At 35.2% G+C, this 27541-nt stretch overlaps 1 protein-coding gene across 1 annotated transcript in view; it reads left to right on the top strand.

The window, feature by feature from the left end:
* LRP1B (LDL receptor related protein 1B) overlaps positions 1–27541 on the top strand; it is a 1473103-nt gene that overhangs the window by 1117955 nt on the left and 327607 nt on the right. The window contains exon 42 of the mRNA XM_065880137.1: positions 24646–24835. Within this exon, the coding sequence (XP_065736209.1) occupies positions 24646–24835 (190 nt within the window). The remainder of the gene's footprint in view (positions 1–24645; positions 24836–27541) is intronic.

Genomic DNA, 27541 nt, shown 5'->3' with positions numbered 1-27541 from the left:
TAGTAAGTGTGAACTGTTAAAGCATTTTCTCAGATGTTTTATAGCTTGTGAGACATCATCTTCACCTCAGCCGATGAATACTGACCACCTGTTATCTATTACCATAACATTATACAAGCAGACTGACAGAAAGCAATCTGGTCTCCAGTGATTGGAGTACTGAAGCAATTGACAGGCAGTTTCCACAAAGGTAAACTGTGAAAGCTAAATGAGATGGTAAATACAAACTCAGGCAGGTGTTTAATGGAGAAACACTATTAAAACAACCCAGAAGTTGTAAAATGAATGTATTGTTTATGCATATTCTTATGGTATTCAGTTTGTTTCAGTGTTTGAAGACAGTGACTTTAAAACCAATATTCTATGTCATACATTTGTAATTACCTGTATGAGCTCATAACTTAAGTCAGGAAGCATACCGCACTTAGTGAAGAAAGTTTGTTGCAAAAGAAGTTTGTTGGCCCTTAAACAGTTTTGGTTTAAAATGTAAAAGTGGTTGGTGATGCTTTAAGCATCAAGTTTAAGATGTTTTCTCTTAAACTTGATGAAGTAAATAAGCTTAAACAGAAAATAAGTTAACTTAGAAGGGAAAGCATGAATTAGCAGATTTCATTGAATTTAGGGCTATTTGTTGCTATAATGTCCTACAAGATTTCTTCTTGGTGCTGAATAACACTGAATTTCTAGTATGACTTCTGCAATTATTGATTTGTTTCTTGTCTGTTCTCTAGGAAAGTCAGATGAAGATCAGCATGACAGTATTTATAGGCTGCATCTCATCTGTGGGATGTAATCTGTCTTCGTTAAGTTCAGTAAAAGTGATAGATGGCATTTGGCAGTGTAATGATGTGATCACTCTACCAGTGCCTTTTTAAATCATAAGCCGTTGCTTTCTGTTGTGTAGATATTTAATCAGTTATACACCCCATTACTGATTTAATTCAGAACATCAGTGGCAGGTGAATAATGTGCATATTTGTATATTAATATCATATTGTATTAATGCTCCCTTCATTTAAGTGTGCTATTCACTTGAAAATCATAAACTGTTGCTTCATGGGTAGAATAAATTTAATCGAGATGTTAGGCATCTAATACCTTCAGAGTTTTAATTCAGTGTGTCAGTAAAAAAGTGTGTTCCTTTATATTCCTGTTCATGCTTTCTTGACTCAATTGATTATTTGATAACATCAGTACTTGCTATAAGTGGTAAAAAAAAAATTCTATTAATTTATACCCAGTGTAAATGCACTTTCATTTTAAGAATACAGTAGAGGAGCAGAGCTTTGAGAAAATAATGCCAGAGCAACAAGTTTTAATATAGAAAGTAGAAAACCCAGCAACTGTTTAATGGTGATTCACTATTAAAACCACCCCAGAAATTCGTCAACATTCCTATTTTTTCATTAGATTTTATGTTAATTTTAGAGTGCAGGATGATTTTCATATGTAAGAAATCTGGTTCACAATATTCTAAATGATTTTAGAGGATGAATCATTTGAATAGCTACTATTTATATTTCACATTTCTGCTCTCAAATATATGATTCATACCTTACAACATGGAACATTTATAATGAAAACATTCTTTTTTAGGAAATCTTCATGGCATCACTATCTTTTGAAGACCTTTATACTAACTTTATAGAATCTCATGTTGATTCTGACACTTAGAAACTTAGAATAAACATCCATAGGAAAACTAGAACGCATTTTCCAATGAAGTTTAGTGATTCCACATAACTAAGTGTAGAAAAAAAAATTTTTAATATATAAGCAGACTAATGCATATTCTGTCAACGTTACTTTGTTCTAGACATTTAAGCAAAGGGGATAGTTGTACCATTTTTCTAAAGAGATCACCAAGCCTTCTGGGAGCTTCCTCTAGGAAGTATGTAGTACAATTAAGCAGTTGTGCAGAAATGACACTGACTGATAGCCTAAACAGATTCTGACTTAATCTCATTGAACTTTACAGCTTTCATTCCACTGTCCTTTTCTCTTTAACAACTCGACAGCTGTCATTTTTGATGCCACAATATTCCGGTTGGCTTGGCGTGGACAAACAGCCTTGCGCTAACATGACAGGCTACCTTCCTAACTTCATCAAGGTTCATTATCTTCTCAAAATGTTGACTCTTAACCCTTAGAGTGAGTATGATTTACTGTGATGACTCAGATTTCAAAAACCAAAGTGGAAGAACGGACAAAAGACAAGGAAAAGAAGAAGAAAGAAAAATATGTAAACTTCTGACTGCAGCATCCTGATAGATTTTAAACATATAGGATAAATTTATAATGTTAAAAATGCCTACTTTGAAGGCATGGAGTAGTTATTGAACCAATCCATCAATCTATCATATTTGCTTATTTGGCACTTTTTTTGTCATAAGCAGCTTTCTCATTTTTATTTATTTCAAAGATTTAAATACCTTCTTCATTTTCTCTGTGAAGCTTTTATAATACTTGAAGTGATAGAAAGATGGAGTGTTGTTTTACTTATAATGTACTGAAAGCCTCTGCATTGCCATAATAATGCCAACATTTATTTCTGTAATACTTCTTTCTAACAAACCGTAAACTTTATACAGAAATAATCGCATTTATCTTTGTAACATACCTAGGGCCGTTAAGGAACTGTTGGTTATTAACTACATTTTATAAATGAGAAACAACGCAATACGGGAATTCCCTCCTGGTCAGTCAGTCAGCAACACCCAATGAATTAAAAATTAGTTTTCAGTCTTTGCTCAGGAACTCGACAGCCCCGAGGTTCACATGGTTTTCAGCGTTACAGACCTTTAGCCATTTTCATTCCTTTTTATATCCTTCTTTGCCATTTCTGTGATTCATTCATTTCCTGCAAAAAAAATATTATATAGGCTTGTGTATATGTGTGTACGTTACCGACCCTCTTGAGTTGGTCCTCCTGTCTGGTGTAACTTGCGTCAGTAAAATGAGACCGAGTTTGGTTCCGAAGCAAAGGAAAGCTTTACTTGTGGATCAAAGAATGGAGAGGTGTGAGCTCCTGCTCTAGAGTCCAGGCTCTTCGCCAAAAGGCGTGGGTGGGGCCGCTTTTTAGGGCTCTCCTCAGCGGTGAGGAGGCAGCGTTTTCTGAAGGCCCAAGCAGCTGTGCTGCTCAGGTTCCAGAACGTCCGTAGTGTGGGACGCAGCGTCTCTGCGCACGGCCCGCCGCCATCTTGAATTGCGGCGTCGTGAGAGGCGTCGTGAGAGGTGTCGTGAGGGCGCTTCTGCGCACAGCCCTGAGCTGAGGTGTTCGTGAAGCCGTTCCACACAAGGAACTCTGGTCTGAGGAGTCAGGTGTGAGCCTTCTGCAAGCGGCCCGCTATGCGCAAGTGAAACTAGACACGGCGCGAAGGAAAGAAAAAAAAAAAGGTTAGACTTTATTGTATTACCCAGATTCTACTTTTATTTCCTGGGAACTGTTAATGGGCCTTGCTGGTGGTGACACGTATGTGTATATACACACACACATACGTACTGTCAGATTCTGAATCCTTATCAATAAATGCTTTTCAAATTACATAAACAAGCCATGTTCAATTATAGTAAAATGTTCAATTTTTAGATACTTGAGGTGAGAAATGATTTGTGTGGTGGGGGTACAGGAATCAGAGGTCACATAGATGCAACTGATCTTATATGCCCATTTCCATCAGGAGAGCTATTTACATGTCTTTCGATAATCTTTTTATAAATAGAAAATAAGTTTTTCCCCGCCCACATTGCCATATCTTTTTAGATTTTTATTTTGTTACAATCTTAAAGGGCCAGCCCCCCAATTCTAACTTAAAATTATATGACGGTTATTTCAGCCCTGTTGGAGAGGATTATTTTCCAACCAGCTTCCCGGTTCCCTGCCCTTTCCCCAGCACTCCTGACCTCAAGCTCATCAACAAGGAAAAAAGCTTTTACAAATATGTTTTGAAAATCATCTGCTTTGCCAGTGATTCTTAAGTTATATGCCTGATGTTATTCTGTCCTGAATATTAGCAAGATTTCTGCTCTTATAATTCTTTCTCTTTTGTTTTTCTACCTTGTTCTGGCATGAGACAAAAAAATACTTTTTCTTCTCTGTTTTCTGTAAGGCATATCTTTATTTCTTACTTATTTTCTCAGCTCTTACTGTCTGATGGAATGGTAAAGGATTATTGAATTTTTCAGTTGAATCTTTTCCCTGTCACATAATTATTTTTTTAACTTTCTCTTGAGAGCTTTGAAGTTTTCCATATTTATTGCATCTTCCATGTATGCAAAGAAAAAAAAAACAGTAAGAAGGTATTCATTTTTACATTATGCCATCTTTTTTTCTTTGAGAGAATTGATGTTTGTGACTCTTAGTTCCAAATCTTTCTATGGAACCCTCATTGCTATGGAACTCACTTAAAAAACAAACTCATTTTCCCTATCTTAATCTGTTCACTTATCCTTTAAAACAAAATATCTTTCTTTCTTAAACCCCTTTTCCCCAGTAAAATATGCATACATGCAATAAACTTTTGAACATAAATATTTTTATATCTTTCTCCCACTTATCACTGAATAGTGAATAATGATGATGTTGATAAATAAATATTAAAACTAGTGTATACTTTCAGAAAGAAAACTCAAATAAAAAAAAAATTAACACTGAGAATATTTTTAAAAGGTTAAAAGACAGCAACTAGATTTTAGCTCACAGGATTTCCTAGGCTTGTAGTGTACTTTTATTCTACTCTGCATTTATGTACATTTGTGTTTTTTCTCCTACTTAAAGAATAAAAAGAGAGTCCTCAATGAGTTTAAAAATCTTCCTTCTTAGGTAAGATTCTGGAGGATCAGCTGTTTAGTTAAAGGAAACAATAAATGAATATCTGAGTAATGGTAGATTTTTTTCAAGGGAGAACTTACATTTTCATTTTTTTTATGAAAAATAATCATAATTATTTTCTCGACAGTATGAATGTTAACTATTATCACTTTATCTGAGTAGAAAGCCCTTTACTTGTTTTTAAACTATGTTTGCTAAGGCTTTGTACTGCTGATTATGTGAATATACAGCCTTATCTGAAATTTTACTTTTCCCTGGGTCCCCTGAAGTGCAAAGAAAAACATGGTGTCAGAAAAGAGAAAAGAAGATCAGAAAGAAGAGTCCCCAGCATCAAAGTCACATCTTACCTTTCTGCTGTGAAAAACAATTAGTCTTTAAAAGGATATATTGACCTGTCTGGATCACACTGACACATTGCTTTTTGTTTCCATAATAGATCTATTTATAAGTAGGTCGGTCGTTAACATACCTTATTTCTAACTTAGTATAACTCTCCCCTAGATTTCTATTCTGTTTAATCACCTTTTACTTGAAATACAGATTTCTGTGTGGTATTCTTCAAAGCAATATACCACTTAAGATGCTCACATTCTGCCTTTGTGTTGGTCTAGGAGTTTGATGTAAGAAAGAGAAAATACTTGGGCAGCCAGACTGAAAGGACAGAGCTGTCACCTGTCAGATACTTGGGTCCTTAGGTTAAATAATGTAAACTCTCAAAATAGTGGCAAGCACATAGTTAAGTGTTCAATAAATGCTAACTATTAATTAGATATTTTATAATTTTTGTGACTTCTGAGTCCCAAAATTGCTAACCTGTAAGATAGGTTAGTTAGCATGCGTATTCTCAATATATACTTTATAAATTTTAACTATTATTGTTATTTGAATGAAATAGATGGAAGGTAGTGTTGCTACTTCCTTCAGTTTTCACAGAGTAATTTAACAGGACAAATGGCATTCAGGGCTTGTAATTACTCAATAATGAAAGAAATCAAAGTTCAGGACATAGTGTACGTGAACTGATAGTATAAACAGAGGATAAAATTATTGGATGTGTTTCATAAACTATTAAGGATAAAATTTTGGTTTCTAAAAAGTTTAATGTAGCTTGTTAAAATAATTTTCTGCCAGCAAATTGTTAAAATAGTAGTTAGTTAACAAATACATTTTGGCAGCAATGTTATTTCTTAATAACTTATACCTGAATCATTTATAAATGAAATGTCTTCAGAAAATTAGCATGCAAATTTTGACACCACATCAGATCATTCTTGTTTTTATTTTTGTTTTTGTTTTGCGGTACGCGGGCCTTTCACTGTTGTGGCCTCTCCCGTTGCGGAGCACAGACTCCGGACGCGCAGGCTCAGCGGCCATGGCTCATGGGCCCAGCCGCTCTGCGGCATGTGGGATCTTCCTGGACCGGGACACGAACCCGCGTCCCGAACCTGCGTCCCCTGCATTGGCAGGCAGACTCTCAACCACTGTGCCACCAAGGAAGCCCATCATCAGATCATTCTTTAAATGGATTGTAAGGGTAAATTCTTAGATTTCAGTTTGTGTAGTCCCAGATATTGATTCCTTGACTGAATTTACAATTTAGAAATGGAATTTTGGCATTAAAGAATGATTTTTAAAGAATGAACACTGTGAGACTAACAACTGTAGACTGAACAAAGAGATTATTTAAACTGACAGTATTGAAGCATGAAAGTCTTTTATGACAGCATTTAAGATTAGGTAAGGAAATAATTTTCTTAATGTCTATTTCAGTAGCACATTCTTTTTTTTCAGCGGGGGGCAGAGTTTAACATATTTATATTTATTTCTGGTTTATGCAAACTCTGAGGCAAGTTGGAGGACTCCACGAGGCAGCCCTCCTTCATGAAGTTATTCAGCCATGTAGACTGCTTCCAATCCTCTCTACCATGTCAAGTGGCTTCCAAGATCATGACAGGGCAAGAAAAATTGTAGAGAACTTATCCTGCTCTTCTCTGCTTTAACTTAAAAATGATACACATCTTTCCCATTCATCACCAGAAGTTATGTGCCAGAATTAATCATATCAATACAGCTAAATTACAAGCAGTTGGGAAATAGAGGGGCCATGAGGATGTTCTGTGAGCAATCAGTGGCCACATTCATATTTGAAAGAAAAAAAATAGAATCAGGGGAGAGAAAGGTTAGACATAAGAACAAAGAATATATAGTACGAGTAACAAATTCCGAAGTAATTCTGTCCCAAACCACAGTTTTATGTTGTCTTCCCCCAAAAAAGTTTTGTTTTAAATAGATCAGTGTGTCTGAACATGAAAGCCTATTATTGACTTTTGATAATATGTAAAGAAAATATTGCCAAGGGAATGGCATTATTAATACATTTATCATTTTAATTTTGTGATGAGTGATTTTTAAATAATAATTTGGTTATTTTTAGTGAATGTCTAAAATTAAAATTAAAAATTAGATTAGCTCCCACACACTGCACTGCTCTATGCTTAATTTAAAAATTAATTTTTGAGCATTTTATTTGGGAATTCAGCAAACATGAGACACACTTATTACCTACCATCACTAGGTTCTGGAGATACAAATGTGACTAAGACATATAAAACCTATTTCTGTATTTTAAGTGGTCAATCCCAGAAAGACAGTGCTTATTCAGATAAATAAGTCATCACTAAGGTGCTTGCAACATGGTTAGAGAAATAGATCTTAACATTATTATGATCCAGCTTAATAAGTATGAAAATAGAAGTATAGGCAAAGTAATACTGTAAAGTGAGAAGAGGTGAGAGAAGAGCCTAATATGAGGAAGGCATCTTGAGAAGACAGTTTTCTGAGGACATTTTTTCAAGATAAATGGAATTGGTGATTGGATGACTAGGAGAAGGATGTTATGACACACATTTTATTTTACTTTGCTTAGAGAAAAGTTTCATTCAAAAGTGCATATATGGTATCCTTTTTTTAAAAAAAATATGTATCTAATGGCAGAAGAACATAATCTAAATCTATAACCATAACCCAGACATGCTGGAATTTCCAAGCACAGCTTTAAGCTCTTGCCCTGAATCCTCCTTGAGTCCATATCCCTACTAAGGTTTCCAGTGAACAAGCCTAAATAAGAAGTGGATATTTTATTGGGGATTTCATGGAAACATGCAAACCAGGGGTCTCATTGAACACCACACAGGAAATTCCCAATAAGATCTTAGTGTTTCCGTCCCCAAATTTCTCTCTTTAACTATCATCTCTTCTATCACATAGCACTGAGAAATCTACTTTATTTTCCTGAGCAATTCAGCTCTCTCTAGTCTTATTATCAACAAACAAAAACAAAAAACCTGATATTCAGACCATCTATTTTAACCTCAAATATGCTACTCAAGACAGCTCTTCAACACTTCCTATAAGTGGTTTATCTAGTTATTTAACTATAATAAAGAGGTTTCTTTTGAGGGGCAAATAATACTATTTGGAAGAAAAAGATTACTCCGTAGAGTTAAGAAGCACTCTAAATCTCCTAAGTTTTCTTCTGAAAATGGAGTTAGAGAGAAGTATGTAGAATTCGCAGTAGAAATTTGGGGAGCAAAGATAAAGAAAGCCGGACACTAGTTAAAGTGGTAAGGACAGATTTTAATTAGTAATATACTATTGCAGTAAGGAAGAGGGTCCAGCATGAACTGAACTCAACTATGATTTGTACAGAGGTGACTGAATGATTTAAAGGGAGAATGACAGAGTAAGGAGTGGGGTAAACAGGGAAGGGAAGAAAAAAATTACCAAGGATGGGTCAGTGTGAATTTGATTAGGCTAGCTGTGTCTGCTAACTGGCAGTTATCAAAGTTAGGATTCTGTTCTCCCATGGAGACTGGGAGACACAGCTCCTATCTGCCTGATGATTACATTTCAAAGGAAGAGTTTTCAGATCCTTGAAAAAGACACTCTTGAATTATAGGAGATGTGTATAATAAAAGGGACAGAGGAAGGATCCACAACTGTAAGCTCTTTTTTAGTAAATGCTCTGAGGAAGGGTGGGCAGGGACCTATCAGCAAGTGTTGGCTGGAAAGAGCAGTAGATTCTTTTAGCAGCTTTGAGTTTTCTCATGCAGGTACTTTAAGGGGGTCTAGGGTCATCCTAGGGATGCTGCCTTGAGCTGTTAGAAAATAGGTTAGTGTTTGTTTAATTTTTTAATGTGGGGGGCAGGGTGTAGATGAACTCATTTGTGCTGAGAGTTTGTCATTTCTGTAGGCCCAGATTGAGGCTTAGTCCAGAAAAGGGCTCAGAGGAACATGGCTAGGAGGCAATCCTTGTCAGGGGTCATCCTGCAGGTGCTTCTATTGCTAAGCTGTCTTATATTCACTAAGAGCCTTGGGGAACACTCATAATGGGGATTAGGAGTGGGGGGAATAGGAATAGACAGGGAGAGAGACAAGAATGTATATAATCATGAAAGTCAAGCAAGGAGAGAATTATGGGAAGAAATAAAAGAGAATGAGACACTGTGAAGAGTGAGTGGCATATAAATCACCAAGGCAACACTGAAATGTGTCAGGAAGAACAAAAGGCTAAGCTAAAGTTGTACCAGATGAATTTGGCCCATGATTCTGTCCTTTCCTCTAACAATCTTCCATTTCTGAAAGAGAAGTACAGCGTTGGAGGAATTATGATGAAGGTCCAGAAAGGCATAAAAGCTGACACCAGTAGTAAGGACATCATTAAAGTGATTGACCCTATTGTCTAGTTTTTGGTAGGGCAGATATCATAGTCTGAGTACAGTAATTAATTGTATGATGAAAGGCAGATTTTGTGCTCAAACTTGGAGGTGCAAACAATTATTAACTTCAGTTTTCATGAAAATGCTGACAAATAAGAAGGTAACAGGTGGAAGAGAATGAGAACCAAGTTGAAACCCAGGGCTGGTGTTGATGTAGAGAAAGTTGTAGCAGTTGAGAAATGGTGAGGATAAGTAAACCAAAGTTCTGATAAATAATTTTAGGTGACTAAAAATGATAAGGATGGAGATAAAGGGAGGAAATAGAGAGGTTTAATACTTTGCTTAGAGGTGAATGTAGACACTAATGCTGGTGAGAAATAGAAATTTTAAAAATACGTTGCGTACTGACAAAGGATTAATCTCCAAAATATACAAACAGCTCATGCAGCTCAATATCAAAAGAACAAACAACCCAATCCAAAAATGGGCAGAAGACCTAAATAGACATTTCTCCAAAGAAGATATACAGATTGCCAACAAACACATGAAAGAATGCTCAACATCATTAATCATTAGAGAAATGCAAATCAAAACTACAATGAGATATCACTTCACACCAGTCAGAACGGCCATCATCAAAAAATCTACAAACAGTAAATGCTGGAGAGGGTGTGGAGAAAAGGGAACCCTCTTGCACTGTTGGTGGGAATGTAAATTGATACAGCCACTATGGAGAACAGTATGGAGGTTCCTTAAAAAACTAAAAATAGAGCTACCACAGGACTGAGCAATCCCACTACTGGGCATATACCCTGAGAAAACCATAATTCAAAAAGAGTCATGTACCATAATGTTCATTGCAGCTCTGTTTACAATAGCCAGGACATGGAAGCAACCTAAGTGTTTATTGACAGATGAATGGATAAAGATGTGGCACATATATACAATGGAATATTACTCAGCCATAAAAAGAAACAAAATTGAGTTATTTGTAGTGAGGTGGATGGACCTAGAGTCTGTCATACAGAGTGAAGTAAGTCAGAAAGAGAAAAAGAAATACTGTATGCTAACATATATATATGGAATCTTAAAAAAAAAAAGGTTCTGAAGAACCTAGGGGCAAGACAAGAATACAGATGCAGATGTAGAGAATGGACTTGAGGACACAGGGATGGGGAAGGGTAAGCTGGGATGAAGTGAGAGAGTGGCATGGACATATATACACTACCAAATGTAAAATAGTTAGCTAGTGGGAAACAGCCGCATAGCACAGGGAGATCAGCTCAGTGCTTTGTGTCCCCCTGGACAGGTGGGATAGGGAGGGTGGGAGGAAGATGCAAGAGGGAGGGGATATGGAGATATATGTATATGTATAGCTGATTCACTTTGTTATAAAGCAGAAACAAACACACCATTGTAAAGCAATTATGCTCCAATAAAGATATTAAAAAAATAATAGATTGCATAGACTCAAATGATTAGCTTTAGGGAGTAGGTGAAAATTGAAGATATTTTAACATGAATGCCTGTGTAACTGAAGTGAATGTGGTACATGTGGTGATGTAAGCTTATTCAAAAAAGCACATGTAACTCCCTGAATTTTTATACTTAAAAATCTATAAAAAATAATTTAGCACTTAATAGCATGTTAGTGTTAAAAAAGGGTATTTTCTTCTCGTAGATTCTAGGGTCCCCCTTTTTGTGTATTCCTTCTTTACAGGGCTGAGCACACAGTAAGTACTCAATAAATAATTCCCTTTATTATAATTATTTGCTATTGGGGTATTTGCAGGGAATTTAACATTTTTTATTTTGCTTTAAATATTAGATAAGTGTGTTTATGATTATATACCTTCCACTCCATTTAAACATTTTAAATTTTAATTTAATTTTAATTTTTTAATTACTTAAACCACATTTCAGTGGGAATAACTTATAAGGTGAGACTTTATTTTTCTTACTGATATTTTTAGTTGGCAGGCCAAGTGTTTTTTTCTTACATTATGGTATTTTAATATTGTGTGCACGTATAATATATAGTGTTTTTATGTAATGAATTTATTATATGTGTGGAACAAACATAAAATTCTGAATATAGCACGTGTTTTAAAAGATCAGAGGATAATATTCATTTACTTAAATAAATTTTCTAATACCTCATCATATTGAGTTGAATGTCAAAACACTCTGTTATTTCCTAGAGATCAAATGTTTCTATCCACCTCTTAAGTTCCTTTCTAGTTCTAATACGAATTTCCATCCTTTTTCTTTGCAAAACCTGGCCATAAAGAATTGAGGCTTTCTCTCTCTCTCTCTCTCTGATCCTCGTCATCTGAAATGGCCTTTCTTTATTTTCCTGCTTCATTTATTGCCCATTTGAAAAACAAAATCACCTCTATTTATGTCTTTACTTTCTTCCTCACAGATCTCTGTCCTTGTCTCTTTCACATTGTTATCAAAATTTAATATTTTCTAGTATTTAAATTTTCTAATAGTCCCATCACTTTTCCACCTATGAAGTTATCAAATATTTACATTATCATCCTATCAGTAATAATAAGAGTCAAAGATACAGTAAGTGGTTTGGATAGCTAAGCTTATTCCAAGGGATGAGGAATAAATAAACTAGAGCTAAACTTCTTTAATAAAGAGAGACTTATATATACAAATGCAGATTGTAGCCTCTTAGAGTTCAAAACCCACTCCTATAATAGCTAATATTTCTAGTATTACACTTGTGGAAAAATGGGGATGATAATTTATCCAACAAAGCATCAGCATTGTTAAGCATAATTGGCTATAGCCTTGTGTAGAGCAATGCAATAATAATAATATTGCCAACATATATTAAGCCCTTTGTGCTAGACACTGTTTTAAACACTTTACCCATGTTAACTCATATGATCATCCCAATGTCTTATTAATTTAATACTATTATTATTCTCATATTACAGAGGAGGAAATGAAAATACAGAAAAGATAAATGAATTGTCCATGGTCAGGGCATATAGGCTGTAAAGTGATAGTGCAAAGCCATTATCTGAACCCAGAGTTTGTGCTAATGATTATCCTATATGCTTCTCCAATATTCTGGGTCTTATAAAATAAATTAACAATTAGGCATATAAAAATTAAAGCATAAATATACAGATACTGCCTTCAGTGTATTAATGTAGCAGAAATTCATGTATTTATTCCACAAATAATTTCAGTTGCTTGTTCTGTGCATTATAGTGGGGTGACAGACAAAAAGAATACAAATAACAAACAACATTCTAGTAGATTATGAAATAAACAAAGGGCAAAGGAAAAGAAATATATAAGCATGTAGATGGTATTTAATTCCATGGGAATAAATGAGATAACAGAGAGTAGAAAAGAAAGAGAAGAGGACCTTAGATAATGCCTACATTTAGATGTTGGTCAGAGGGGTTGCTAACAAAGATACTGGAAAGGAGATACCAGTGAGATATGAGAAAAACAGGAGAGAGCATGCCAAAAAACACAAACAAAACAACTTTTGAAAAGATTTCAAGAGGAAGGAAGACAGTGAATATCTGCTAAGTAACTTGATAAGATGAAGAAAATGTGCATTGGATTTAACAGTAGAGAAATTGCGGGTTATCTTGAAAAGAGTAGTTTCAGTGTAGTTGTTATAATAGAAGTCAGATGATTCAATAAAACGGAGGCCTTTATGTTGTAGGAAAGAGCAGAGAAAACAAAATGACCAACATCCTTGAGAAGGAGAGAGAGAAGACAGCATAATCCAGAGCACAAGTAGTGGATTTCCTCTCTATAGGGAGACAGACACTTCTCAACAGGAGGGAGTGAGATACAATTGAGATAGATTTGTAGGTTTGGTGGGAAGCTAAAGGATATGTTTCTGAATGAATGCTAATATTAACTGCTCTGGAAATATTGCAAATAATTTAATTGATTCCACAGTTTTATTTGTTCCATCTAACTTTGTGTTTTTATCAAAGAATAAATAGTATATTTAAAATATTAAAAATGGAGTGACCCATAAGTAATATATATATATGAAACAAGAGGATTTTATGACATTCATCCCTTAAATTTATCCACTTGATACTATAATTTATACTCTTAAATAGTTAATATCTTCATGCAATGTACAGTTATAATGCTTAAACATTTTTGAAAGATTAGTCTCTTAATTAATCTGTTAATCTCATTACTTTTTCTTGGATTCCTGATAACAATAGCTCTAAAATCTAAAGTCAAATTACTATGCAGATTTATATTATTCTGTGAAGAATTTCATCCTCTAATTAATATTGAAAAGCTATTCCCTCAAATACACATGTTGCTTTATATCTTTGCTTAGTTGTTCAATACTCCAAAAAAATGACTTCAGCTTTTCTGAAAGAGGCAAGCTGTTATATATACAAAATCCTTTTAAAAGGACAAGAGCCTTGGTATCTAAAAATCAAGATAATTTACTATTGTTTTTGATTATCTAAAGCTATTAAAAACAAAACTAGTTTGTTACTTACACTTATTTGTTCTAAGCATTGTAGTGATTTAGAAAAAAAATTACTCGATTTTAATTATTTGTATGTAGCTTAAATACATTGATATTAGATCATTATTTATATATGATTGTAAAGGAACAAATTTGACAACAGAATATGAAATGTTAGCTTGTACTGAGTCTCATAAGTTTAAGCCCAATCAGCTGATACAGTAGCTTCAAAATGCCAAGAACTTGCAGAGGAACAAATGGATGGCTGGAATAATATTTTCTCCACTCCATAGAAGTCCATCAATTAGAGGGAGAGATAAAGCTAATGCAGGTAATTATGCTGTGAATCAGAATGACATAGAAAGGGTGACATGTATTCAAGTCAGAGTGATATTAAGGTCTGAAATCCACAAATTAAAGGGTTATTATAATATATGTGTTTGTGTGTGTGTTAGGTAGAAGGCAGAATCAGACAAGAGATAATGGTTGTAGGACATGGGAGAATACTGAAGGAGCAAGTGAAACTGTGAATCAGAACCAAACAATGGGATGTAGGAAAAAAAAAAAAAGGCTATCAGAGATGCTAGACCAGATATCTGAAGAAGGAAGGGGAAATTAAAAGAAGGAAAGAAAAAGAGGAGAAGGAGAGGAAGAAAGGAGGAGGAAAGGGGGAAGAAGAAGGGGAAGAGAAGAAGGAGGAAATGCATACATTAATGGTTGGATAAAACGTTACATTTCTGGTGCAGAAGTCAACAACATTGTAACTGCTCTTGACTGAATTCAGTTTACAGGGCTGTTGTCCATTCTGGAATGGGAATCATAAAATCATCAAAAGCAACGTGTGTGTGTGTGTGTGTGTGTGTGTGTGTGTGTGTGTTCTGTCCAATTAATTGTATGCACCATATTTATTACTTACGTAAACACATACAATCAACAAATGTACAGTAAATACTTTTTCTTGAAATTACTAATTTATCACCAAAGAATAGCTGGTAAACTGGGTATAGTACTGCATTTCTGTTAAGAATCCTCCTATACAGATGGCCGTCAAACAACATGGGGGTTGTGGTACCAACACTCTGAGTAGCCAAAAATATGCATATAACTTTACATTCTCTCCTTCATATAGGTGGTTCATACACAGATTCAACCAACCACAGGTTGTGTATTACTGTAATACATAGTGAAGAAAATCTGGGTGTAAATGGACTTGCACAGTTCAAACCCCTGTTGTTCAAAGGTCAACTGTACTTGTACTATTTCTAGATTACCAAAGCCCTCATTTCTATGCTTCTTTCCAGACTGTATTTTTGAAGTTGTCATCTTTTTTCTACATAAGGAAGTCTACATTTTATGGCCCATTAAAAATAATAAAATATAATACATTGTAAAGCATTAATCATTACTAACTTAGGAAGTTATCCTCTGAAGCGTATTTAAAGCAAGAACACCTGGAAAAGGCTTTAAACCAAGGGAACACATATCTAATAATGGACTTAGAGAAACTTGAAAGTTTACCAGGGTCTTAGTATGGGTAAGAAAACTTTCCTAATTTCTCTCATATCATATGAAGAAATTATTGTCTATGCTAAATGTTTATAAGTGAATTGTTTATAAGTTGAGATTGTTTTACAGAATATGAATTCATTAAGGGAAATGATGGATCTTATCCAGACCCCTGAGGATGGGCAGATACACCTCTTTCTCAAGAATGTTCTGGTTTATGATTTTGGCCTGATGACTTACTTTCTCACAAAGGAAATGAGGATGAGTTCCAAGTCACCCTGCAATTATATTTCTCAAAGAAAGTCTGTACATATCAGATCTCCTCACCTTGCCCTGGAGGATGAAGTATGATATAACTGAGGATTTTAGAAACCATAGGGTGTTTGTCCTTCCCTGGGAGCCCTTGGCATACCAATGTTGGCTTCATTTAGGTTGAGTCAGTGCTTATCTCCAATTACTCCTGAAGAATTTGTTACTGAACTGGTTGCCTGAACCCGTGCCAGGGTCCTAGCTGAGGCCAAGTCCATTTGTCTCTGTTGGAGAGATTCTTTTTCCGCTCGGATTTGCACAGCCAATCACAAAACCGATGCTGAGACTGGAACAGCATAATTTTTATTCAGTGGTAGAGAATGGAGAATTGAGAACTTAGTTTGCACATCAACTTCTCAATTCAGTTTGGGCTGAGACACCATATACATAGGAGGGTCGATGTAAAAGAGAGGGATTTGGAAAGAGGGAGGAATATTCATGACTTATCTGAGAACAGGGGTGTGGTTTGTACAGGAACAGAGGCAACACTCCTTTTCACTCCTTGTTTGAGCTTTTCCTGTTATTGTCATGGCAACTGTCAACTGTCACGATGCTAGTGGGTGTGTCATTTAGCATGCTAATGTATTACAGTGACCATATAATGAGGCTCAAGGTCTACTGGAAATGAAATCTTCCACCATTTGGGGCTTAGCTGGTTATAATCAGTTCTTGTTTTTCCCTTTGCAGCTTCCCCCTGGAACTTAGATAAGAGCAATTGGTTTCCATTTGAGGGAGGGGCAGGGGTATGATTCTGGGGCAATAGCCTTGGTGACAAAATGACACAACTATAATTACCCATATGCTCAATTTTTTCATCTCTTATATGTCTTGGCTTACATTAGTGATGACACAAGATAGAGGCATTTGTTGAGACCTGTTTGAGTCAATATAATTTTCAGCTGAGTCAGGAGTTCAGGTTGATATTCAGACTTTGAATGTTTCTAAATCTGGAAAAAAAACCCAAAACACAAAGAGTAAGATTAAGAAAAAAAAAATACACTGTTACTTAACAGCTTCGAGTCATTTCCATTTGCTTCCATACTCCCTTAGGGCAAATTGTTCCTTTGTTCTGGGAATGAGAGTAAATAGGCCTCTTTTGTTATGCAGTGTAAAACTAAGACTCTCTTTTAACATGGAAATATTTGAGATACTCTAGTTCTAGGGAATTAACCTTTGGGATGATAGTAAAAGCCTGTCTTTGTTAGAGATAGATTGCAAAAATAAAAAGTCTTCCAGAGAGGTTGGGTTTCCTCTTGTTAGAGGGCTGAGGGCCTGAAGTTAAGGGATCCACATTCATGAAAGGTAGCTTTATTGCAATACTTTGGGCACAAGAAGAGTCGAATTCAGATGGTGAAGGGTGATGCAGTTTTATAGATATGTTTGTTGCAGGAAGGGGACCCCTTCCAGGGCCCAAGAGTGGGCTCTTCTTTTTTTTTTGCGGTACGCGGGCCTCTCACTGTTGTGGCCTCTCCCGTTGCGGAGCACAGGCTCCGGACGCGTAGGCTCAGCGATCATGGCTCATGGGCCCAGCCGCTCCGCGGCATGTGGGATCTTCCCAGACCGGGGCACGAACCCGTGTCCCCTGCATCGGCAGACGGACTCTCAACTACTGCGTCACCAGGGAAGCCCTAGTGGGCTCTTTTTTAACACTTGGAAGCAAAATACTTTATTGGGAAGGAGCACCGTGGCGGAGAGCAGCAGGGTAAGGGAACCCAGGAGACCTGCCTTGCCACATGGCTCACAGTCTCAGGTTTTATGGTAATGGGGTTAGTTTCCAGGTTGTCTCTGGCCAATCATCTTGCTTATACCCTTATTTGATCTGATTCAGTCCTTTCTGGTGGCCCTCACATCTCTCAGCCAAGGTGGATTCCGGTGTGAAGGTTTCTGAGAGGTTGGCAGGACATATTATGGCTGGTGTCTCCTCCTTCCTTTTGGCCCCTCCCAAATTCTTCTGGTTAGTGGTAGCTTGTTAGTTCTGAGTTCCTTATCAGGACCTCCTGTTGTGAGGTAACTCATGCAAGCAGTTATTATTGTGTCTGGCCAGGGCAGGTGGTTTTGGTCCATGGTTCCCTAATGTGTTCATTCACTGGAACCCACATCATTAGTGGCTACTTGGATTGTCTTCTTTCCATTATATATCTAGCTAGTTACTTTGCACATAATAGAACTATGGGTTTTGGTTTATTTATTTATTGCCTGCCATCTTACTGAACTCCTAATAATTCTCAGCAGATTATTGTTTGGGTGGTTAATTACCAAAAAAACGTTTTTTCCAGTAGAACTGTTCATTGTTTAAATTTTTAGACTGTAATGTAGTTATTTAATTTGTTCAGTTTTTAGTAAATTAGAGTATTAAAAAATGTGCTTTTTAACAGTTAAAGGATTTAAGAACATAAAAATTTAGGTCAGAGTCTACAGGTAAAAGCTATTTCTGTAATTAGGGTTGATCAGGGCTGACATTCCACATATTTGGCAGTCTGTACTGGGTCAATCTGAATGGATGTCATTTGTTCAGGTCAGACATTGGCCAGTACCCTTTACTGGTACATGTCAGTCTCGGTGTGTGATTTGTTAATGACCTTAAATAATCTGAGGAGATTTTTAAAAAGCCTATATCTAAAAGATCTTTTAGATAATCATTTTATTGAATTAATAATTAATACAATTTAATTAATACAAATTAATGTGGGTAAAAAAAACCCTGAAAATGACTAAAGTCTCCAGACAAAGGGGTGGCAAGTCTAATTTATAGTAGGCAATCTGCATAGAAATCTCTTGCAATCCATTCACGAGTTCAATAGTTAGAAAAGTAAAAATAACCCATCTAGTTAATCACTTGTATCTATCAGTTGACATTTGGGCTGTTTCTGCCTTTGGCTATTATGAACAAAGCTGCAGTGAACATTTGTGTGCATGTGGATATATGTTTTCATTTTTCTTGGATAGATGTAACAGTGGAATTGCTAGATCATGTAATAACTATATGTTTAAATTTTTGAAAACTGCCAGACTGTTTTCCAAAGCAGCTGTACTATATTGCATTCCCACCAGCAATGTATGAGGGTTCCAATTTCTCCACTTCTTTGTCAAAACTTATCTTTTTTGATTACAGTCATCATAGTGGATCTGAAGTATGATTTTGATTTGTGTTTCTTTGATGGCTTATAATGTTGAGCATTTTTCATGTCCTTATCAGTCATTTGTATACCTTCATTGGAGAAATATCTATTCAAATTATTTGCTCATTTTTTCCATTGTGTTGTTAATTTATTATTGAATTATGAGAATTCTTTGTATATTCTGGACACAAGACCATTATCACATAAATAACTTGCAAATATTTTCTCCCATTCTGGGGGTTGACTTTTTACTTTCTTGGTGGTGTCTTTTGAAGTACACAGTTTTTAATTTTGATGAAGTCCAGCTTATCTATATTTCATTTGTCATTTATGCATTTGGTGTCATGTCTGAGAAGGCTTTGCCTAACCCACGTTTATGAAGATGTATTCCTCTATTTTATTCTAAGAGTTTTGTAGCTTACCTTCTACATTTAGGTCTAAGATACATTTTGAATGGATGTGTCTGTATGGTATGAGGACATTATTTTTTTGAATGTGTATATATAGTCATTGTAAACCATTTGTTGAAGAGATTATTTTTTCACCATTGAATTTTTCTGATACCTTTTTCAAAAATCAATTTACCATAAAAATAAGGCTTTATTTCTGGACTATTGATTCTGTTTCACTGATCTATATGTCTATCCTTACGGTAGTACCACACTATCTTGACTACTGTACCTTTGTAGTAACTTTAAAATCAGAAAGTTTGACTCCTTTAAGTTTGTTTTTCTTTTTAAAGATTGTTTTGGCTATTTTAAGTCCCTTGGATTTTCATGTGCATTTTAGGATCAGTTTGTTGATTTCTGGGAAAAAGCCATCTGGGATTTTGATAGGAATTACATAGAATCTGTAGATGTATTTGGAAACTATTGCCATCTTAATAACATTGTCTTCCAGTCATTAACATAAGTTACTTTTCCATTTTTTGTCTTTAGTTTCTTTCAATGATGTTTTGTAGTTTTTCATGTAGAAGTTTTAAGATTATAATTCTTTTGCTAAAGTTATTTCTAATTTTATTTGCCTGTCATATTTTCTACTCTTTTAAATGCTGTTATAAATGGAATTGTCTTCTGAATTTCATTTTTTGATTGTTTATTGCTACTGTATAAAAAATACAACTGTATTTTGTATGTTGCTTTGTACCCTGCAACCTGGTTGACTGTTTTTATAATTCGAATAATTTTCTACTGAATTGCTTAAGACTTTGTATATCTAAGGGTATATCATCTGCAAAAAGAGATGGTTTTACTTGTTTTCCAATCTGGAATGATATTCCAGATTGGAAGGATGATATTCCTTCCTTCCTTTCTTTTTTTTTTTTATTTAAAAAATTTTCCCAATTACCCTGAGTGAATTTCCAGTACAATGCTGAATAGAGAGGCAAGAGTAGACTGTCTTATCTTGTTCCTAGTCTTAGGGAGAAAACTTTCATTTTTTTTCATGGCTAAGTAAGGTATAAGCCTTTTTTGGTTTTTTGTTTGTTTGTTTGTTTTAATAGGTTGATTTTATCAATTTGAGGAAACTCACTTCTATTCCTAGTCTGTTGAGTATTTTTATGATGAAAGTCTTTTCGATTTTGTCAAGTAAACCTGTAGATTAGCCATATCAAATATTGGCTCATTGTAATGAGGGAAACTGTACACCAGAAGAGCTGTAGGTTATCTCACCCCTATCCCAAAAGAGAAGGAAAAGTAATTATAAGAGGATTTTTAGAAAAAGGTGAGTTTAGGCAAAATTTAAGTAATATTTTGTTAGGCTTAAAGTAAAACAAGGCTATGTGTACTCTCTAGAGTTCAACATCAGGTCTGGAGTGTGAACTGGACCCAGAATCTTGTTTCTCTGGAAACTATATAGTAAGATATATGTGGAATGTCGTGTCCAGAAACTTTTTATTTTAAGCTCTGTCCCTGGGTTGTAAACTGAGCCTGCTTCTCTGTCTTGAGATCCTCCAGACAAGATTGAGATGCTTCATACTACTGACATAATTTCCAGCAACAAACTTTCTGATATTCTTTGGCTTTAGAAAATAAGCCAGTGAATAAGAGAATATTATACTTTCAACAGGGAGGCCATTACAGTTGTAGCATGTCCTTGGGATAAATATTATTTCCTGTTAACTTTGTGATAGGATTTATCTGTGACAGTTATTCCAGCCAGATGATTGGCAATGTTTTGTACATGTGGCTCCCTCCCAAGAATACTTCACTGGCTTTCCCATTTTGTAGACTCTTATCCTGCCTTTACAACACTGCACAGGCAGGAAGGAGCTGTTTTCTCTTCTTCAGTGGTGATGAGATGAAGGTGTTTTCTCTATGAAGTCCTTGGCTACCTGCCAAAATAGTACCATAATAGTTATTTTCTGACTTATGCCTATTCTATATCCTTGAGGTCCAATGCTGTATTCTACATCCTTGAGTTAACTCTGTATTAATTTGCTCTGTTCAATATTTCAGGACTGGTTGATGGAATAAATAGGCATTTTACTTTAGTTTTCAGACTACGTAATTATCTGCCAGGACCAGTGACTCAAAGTACTTATTTTACCTGTTCAACTGATTCAGGAACTTTAGTGTTCACGCACACACACACACACACACACACACACACATGTATCACATGATGCCTGTTATAATGTTAATTTCTTAGTATGCCTGCCAAAGTTATATATATATATTCTTTCTTAAATTAAATATGCTAAGAGTACTAACTCAGAGAAAAACAGATAATATGAAGGAATATCTATCATAAAATAGACATTAATGTCTTTATGTTATCTCAACTAAAATATTCTCATGATTTTAAAATTTAATATTTTCATTATTTTAAAAAATATATGTATATAGTCCTTTTCAGATTTTCTTCCCTTATACATTATTATAAAATATTGAGTATAGTTCCCTGTGTTATACAGTAGGTCTTTGTGGTTATCTATTTTATATATAATGGTGTGTTGTTTATGTTTTAATTGGCCATTTGCTAATGACAAATATAATTTTTATAGGGAGTTGAATACCTTTTTTAAAATTAATTAGTTTATTTATATTTGTTTTTGGCTGTGTTGGGTTTTTATTGCTGCATGCGGGCTTTCTCTAGTTGCAGTGAGCAGGGGCTACTCTTCGTTGCGGTGCACGGGCTTCTCATTGGGGTGGCTTCTCTTGTTGCGGAGCATGGGCCCTAGACACGCAGGCTTCAGTAGTTGCAGTACACAGGCTCAGTAGCTGTGGCTCGCAGGCTCTAGATCACAGGCTCAGTAGTTGTGGCACATGGGCTTACTTGCTCCATGGCATGTGGGATCTTCCCAGACTAGGGATCAAACCCATGTCTCCTGCATTGGCAGGCGGATTCTTAACCACTGCGCCACCAGGGAAGTCCCTTAAATATCTTTTTAAGAGATAAATATTTTTAAATGTAGCACCAGATTATGATTAAGTGTACTGTCAGGTTGTCATCTATTACAAAAAAATAAAACAAGAGATTATACCTGGACAGTGAGATGTATTATGTACTCTAGTAACCTTGGAACTGTGTCAGCCATAGAAGAGAAGCATCTGCTTCATCTCAATGGTAAACCGAGTGGTTTCTTCCTGATTTGGCAGGAAAAAGTAGCCATGAAGAAGATCTGTCAAAGTCAGTGGAAGGGGAAGATACAAAATGAGGATGGATTAATAATTCTGATTTGCTTGGATTTTTTCAGAGCCATGCCATTTCTCATTCTATTTGTGGATGATGAAAGAGTGGCTTATATTATACAAATAGAGTTGGCTTCATTTCTGAAATGATATGAAAGTGCTAAAAATACAGTGGAATAGATGATTTATTAATTAATAATTGAAATACTTTTGACCATTATCAACCTCCCACCTACTCACCTCAAATAGGAATACCATATGATTCATATAAGCAAAACTTAATGGATTTTATTATGATTGTGTTTTATAATGTTTTCTCCCATCATCTCTGGCCTAGGTTTCCATACTAATCACCCACATTAATTTCTTATAAGTAGTTTTGTTGACTGTGTGAGAGGTTATTCATGGTAAATTACTAGTGATACAATTCACCCAGAGTCAGACAAGTTGAATCTAATGAATCATTTGTTTGGTTCCAGCTTGATGTACATTGAGAATAAGCAATAGCTGCTATAAATCCATCTCTAAATAATGGTGCTGAAGAATGTAGGCTTACGGAAGCACATGGACCTGTGTTAAAAATCTTGCTTCAATACTATTAGTTCTGTGACCATAGGTTTCAGTTTTCTTCTTAGGAAAGAGGAACAATAAAACTAACTTCACAGAGTAGATTTACACATAAAGTGATGTATGCAAACCAATTACACAATTCCTAGCAGAAAGACAGGGTCCAATAAATGGCAGATATTAATTTTATTATTAGTGGATTTTCCTCTGTTGCATGTAGAAAAAGAACAAAAGGAGAAAATTTTAATAACATTCAAGAAATGTAGTTCAAAAAGTTTTAATATTGTTTTGCTCTCCCACTAAATCTTACTGACCACCAAAGTAAACATTTACCCATCTCAAACCTGAAAACAGCTCTTTTCATCTACCTGTTTTCAGAAGAGCTTAATAATTCTTTTGAGATTCCTTAAGAGAAAAGCAATAGAAAGACTCTGCCTGTTATAATGTTAATTTCTCAGGATGACTGTCAAAGTTTTACTAGAGCATGGACTTGAGGATATGGGGAGGGGGAAGGGTAAGCTGTGACAAAGCGAGAGAGAGGCATGGACATATATACACTACCAAACATAAGGTAGATAGCTAGTGGGAAGCAGCTGCATAGCGCAGGGAGATCAGCTTGGTGCTTTGTAACCGCCTGGAGGGGTGGGATAGGGAGGGTGGGAGGGAGGGAGATGCAAGAGGGAAGAGATATGGGGACATATGTATATGTATCACTGATTCACTTTGTTATAAAGCAGAAACTAACACACCATTGTAAAGCAATTATACTGCAATAAAGATGTAAAAAAAAAAAAGAAATAATTACTTTTGTTTTTCATATTGTCACTTTTATGTATTAGACTATGTGTACTACCATTTATCTTTTTCTGTCAACATTAAAGCATGCCTTAGCTCACAATTAATTTTATTTTCTTTTGTTTTTGTATCACATTAGTCGAATAGAATAAAAAAAATTCATTGCATTAACTTATTAAAACATTCTCTACCATGGTTTGATAGTTGCAAGTGTAGAGTTGTATTTTGGCTTTTTGATACTTTGTTGTAGTTTTTGATGTGTTTGTTTTTCCTTGATGTCTCTAGATATAGTATCAAGATAAAACTCATTATGATTGTACTTAAATGGTATCTCTGACATATGATTTTCAAAAGCATCGCTGAACTCTTGCACACTGGATACTTTTTGAAAATTAATTACTAAAATATGAAAATAAAAGAGAGCCACCATTTTCCTAAATAAAAGGCAATTACTTAATTAAGGTTTTTTTGGATAAGAATATTCAGTCTTTAATGCATGTTTTTGTATAAATTCTCCATGAGCAGTTCACAGCTCAGTTTTACAGTGTGTAATCAGCTGTCATTGTAGGCATTATGTAGCATTATATAGGCATCATAATTATTATATTTTTGCTTTTTCTGTTCAGAAGCCAAGTCTTTTGTAGATAAAAGTATAAATTTTTTCTTTTCTTTCCCCTATCAGATGTGGGTTCTGTTGAAGGACTTGCCTATCACAGAGCCTGGGATACACTGTACTGGACCAGCTCCACTACCTCATCCATCACCAGGCACACAGTGGACCAGACTCGGCCTGGAGCATTTGATAGGGAAGCTGTCATTGCCATGTCAGAGGATGACCATCCTCATGTGCTAGCCCTAGATGAATGCCAAAAGTAAGAAATTTGTATTTCTTCATTATAATTATAAGTCAAAGACTATCAAAGTTATATTAATTTTAAAGAGAATTAGCATTAAAAATACAGATTTCCTTTGAAGTTCTCTTTTCACAATTCATAAAACTGTTTTTTATAAGACTGTTTTTTATTACAAATGTGGATAATTGAAGTCTGAACTCTTTAAATGCCAGGCATCACCTCCATGAGAGATTCAGTAAAAGCAAAATTAAAGGATGAAAGGGAAAATAGAGACAATACTGTGATTGAATAGACATTTTTCATATATGTAAAAGACATTAATGCATCACTGATTGAAATCATAAATTTGAAACAAAAATAACACTATTAACAAGTATTGAAACCTAAAAGGTGTTTCTGTAATTCAATTAAGTAATTTTAACAATTGGGGATCTGTCCAATTGAAATACAGAGGAAATAAATAATAGCAATAGATCTTTGTGTGCAGCTATAATTTCAACATTAGATACTTGACAATAGTCTACATGGTCCACATCGGTTTGATGATATATTGTGCAGGTATTTATAATAATACTTATGAAGAATTCATGGCAAGAAAAAATGTTCAGGCTATAGTATAAAATGTATAAAAAATAAAACAAATTAGAAAAAAGTTATGTTTCGGGGGATGCTATAAAGAACACAATTATATGAAAACCGAAGAATGAAGCTCAGGTTAAGTAGAAAACAAATATGTCTATGGAGTTTCACTCTTATGCAATATGGTAGGAATATTTGTTAACTACTAGAAAGTGCTTTTACTCTTAAACGAAACAAGGACACAGAAATTAGACCAATCTGGTTTCACAGAGCAGAAATAGAAGAACTTATTTTAGATATGTTGAAGAAAAATGGAAGAATAAAAAACAATGACTGATAAACACTAACCCTGATCACTTGAGAGAAGAAAAGAGCACATGAATTACTCATTGTGAGAATAACTCAATCTGGATACTCTTATAGAACTAGAGATGAGAATTGACTTACTTTACTTAATTAAACATATTGAACTTATAAATTAAGACTCTAAAGTTTGAGAGATGCAGGTGAAGAGAAGGTTGACTCCTCACACAGATTTGGTTACTTAGTTCAGGTGGACACAGGTCTCTAGATGCCTGGGCAGAGCTAGTTCTGCTCACACCACTGCCCTATCACTAGGGCTTGTTGTTGAGTCAGCTACACTGATCCACCAGGAGAGTATTAGGACAATAATAAATATCCTAAAGTTGATCAAAGGAATTTATAAGACAATTTTCAGGTAAACATGAGGGAGATCACCGATGATATTATACATGATTAATTTTAATTGATAAGTGCTTTATCCTATAATTATCAGTTACATAGGCTAAAATTACACTTTCACCTTATATATGGTGAACTGTAAATTAGATTTAAACACACTAAAGTATTTTAATTGGAAAATTATATGTAATTAAAGTATAAAAATATTTTTATCCTTAAACATATTAATGACACCTTCAAATCACTTTCATATGTTGATTAACAGAAATTTTAAAATCAAATCAATTTCTAGATGAAAGACTACTTGAGTTCAAAACTTGGCTCTGTAACTATAACTAATATTCAAGCTCTCTGGCCTCTGTTTTCTTATATGTGAAAGGGCGAAACTAAAGAACTACTAATACCTTGGAAATTCTGTAATTCTAAAGCCCACAATCTAGAAAAATATTGCAAATAAATTGTGTATTTAATACTTCATATTATTTGGATAACTTTTTTTTTTTTTGCGGTACGCGGGCCTCTCACTGTTGTGGCCTCTCCCGTTGCGGAGCGCAGGCTCCGGACCCGCAGGCTCAGCGGCCATGGCTCACGGGCCCAGCCGCTCCGTGGCATGTGGGATCTTCCCGGACTGGGGCACGAACCCGTGTCCCCTGCATCGGCAGGCGGACTCTCAACCGCTGCGCCACCAGGGAAGCCCTGAATAACTTTTTAAACTAAACTTTTCATTTTAAAAGTTACAAGATGTGGTTAAAACTACTGCATGATTTAAGAAAGTGGAATGCCATTTATTTTTTTTTTTGGCAAATTTACTAATTCATAGGACAAACTGTTTTGACACTTTCTCACTGAGAACACTTTTATGTTCCATAGAATAGATTAAAATGCTATGAAGTATTTTAATAAAGAGCATAGATGACCCAGCTTTCCCTAATTGGTGGGGTTATTTTTTTAAATTAGCAAGTAGAAAGGTTTTTTTGTGTGTGTGTGAAGTTGAGTATTGTCTAGTAATAAGTTTTTGCATAATACTTAAAAACCATATATTGAATAATTATGTTGGCTATAATCCTACATTGTCTTTACATAGGAATGATATATGCAATCTTGTTGTAAATATGAAATATTATTCCAATTAGTTTTTCTCTGTGTTTATTAAACATATTTTTTCAAAATATATAGCAGCCTGCCTGTCAGCCTCCCTCATTCCCTTCTTCCTTTCTTTCTTTCCTCTCTCCCTTCCTCCCTTTTTCCTTCCTTCTCCCCTTCCTCCCTCCCTCCCTCCCTCCATTCTTTTCTTCTTTTCTTCAGTTCAAAAACTGATCTTCAAGTAAACTCTTAGGGTTACTCCTAAATATAAAGGGGGAGAAAGAAGAGCTGTTTCAGTAAAAGCAGGCCTTGGAGACTGGAACCCTATAGCCTCTCCGCTCTTCCAGTGACCTTTAAAGG

This window comes from Phocoena phocoena, chromosome 7 (genome assembly GCF_963924675.1).
Source record: "Phocoena phocoena chromosome 7, mPhoPho1.1, whole genome shotgun sequence".
In the NCBI taxonomy this organism is placed as follows: Eukaryota; Metazoa; Chordata; class Mammalia; order Artiodactyla; family Phocoenidae; genus Phocoena; species Phocoena phocoena.
Note: the sequence above shows the minus strand (reverse complement) of the source record. Positions and strands in the feature narration are given on the sequence as shown.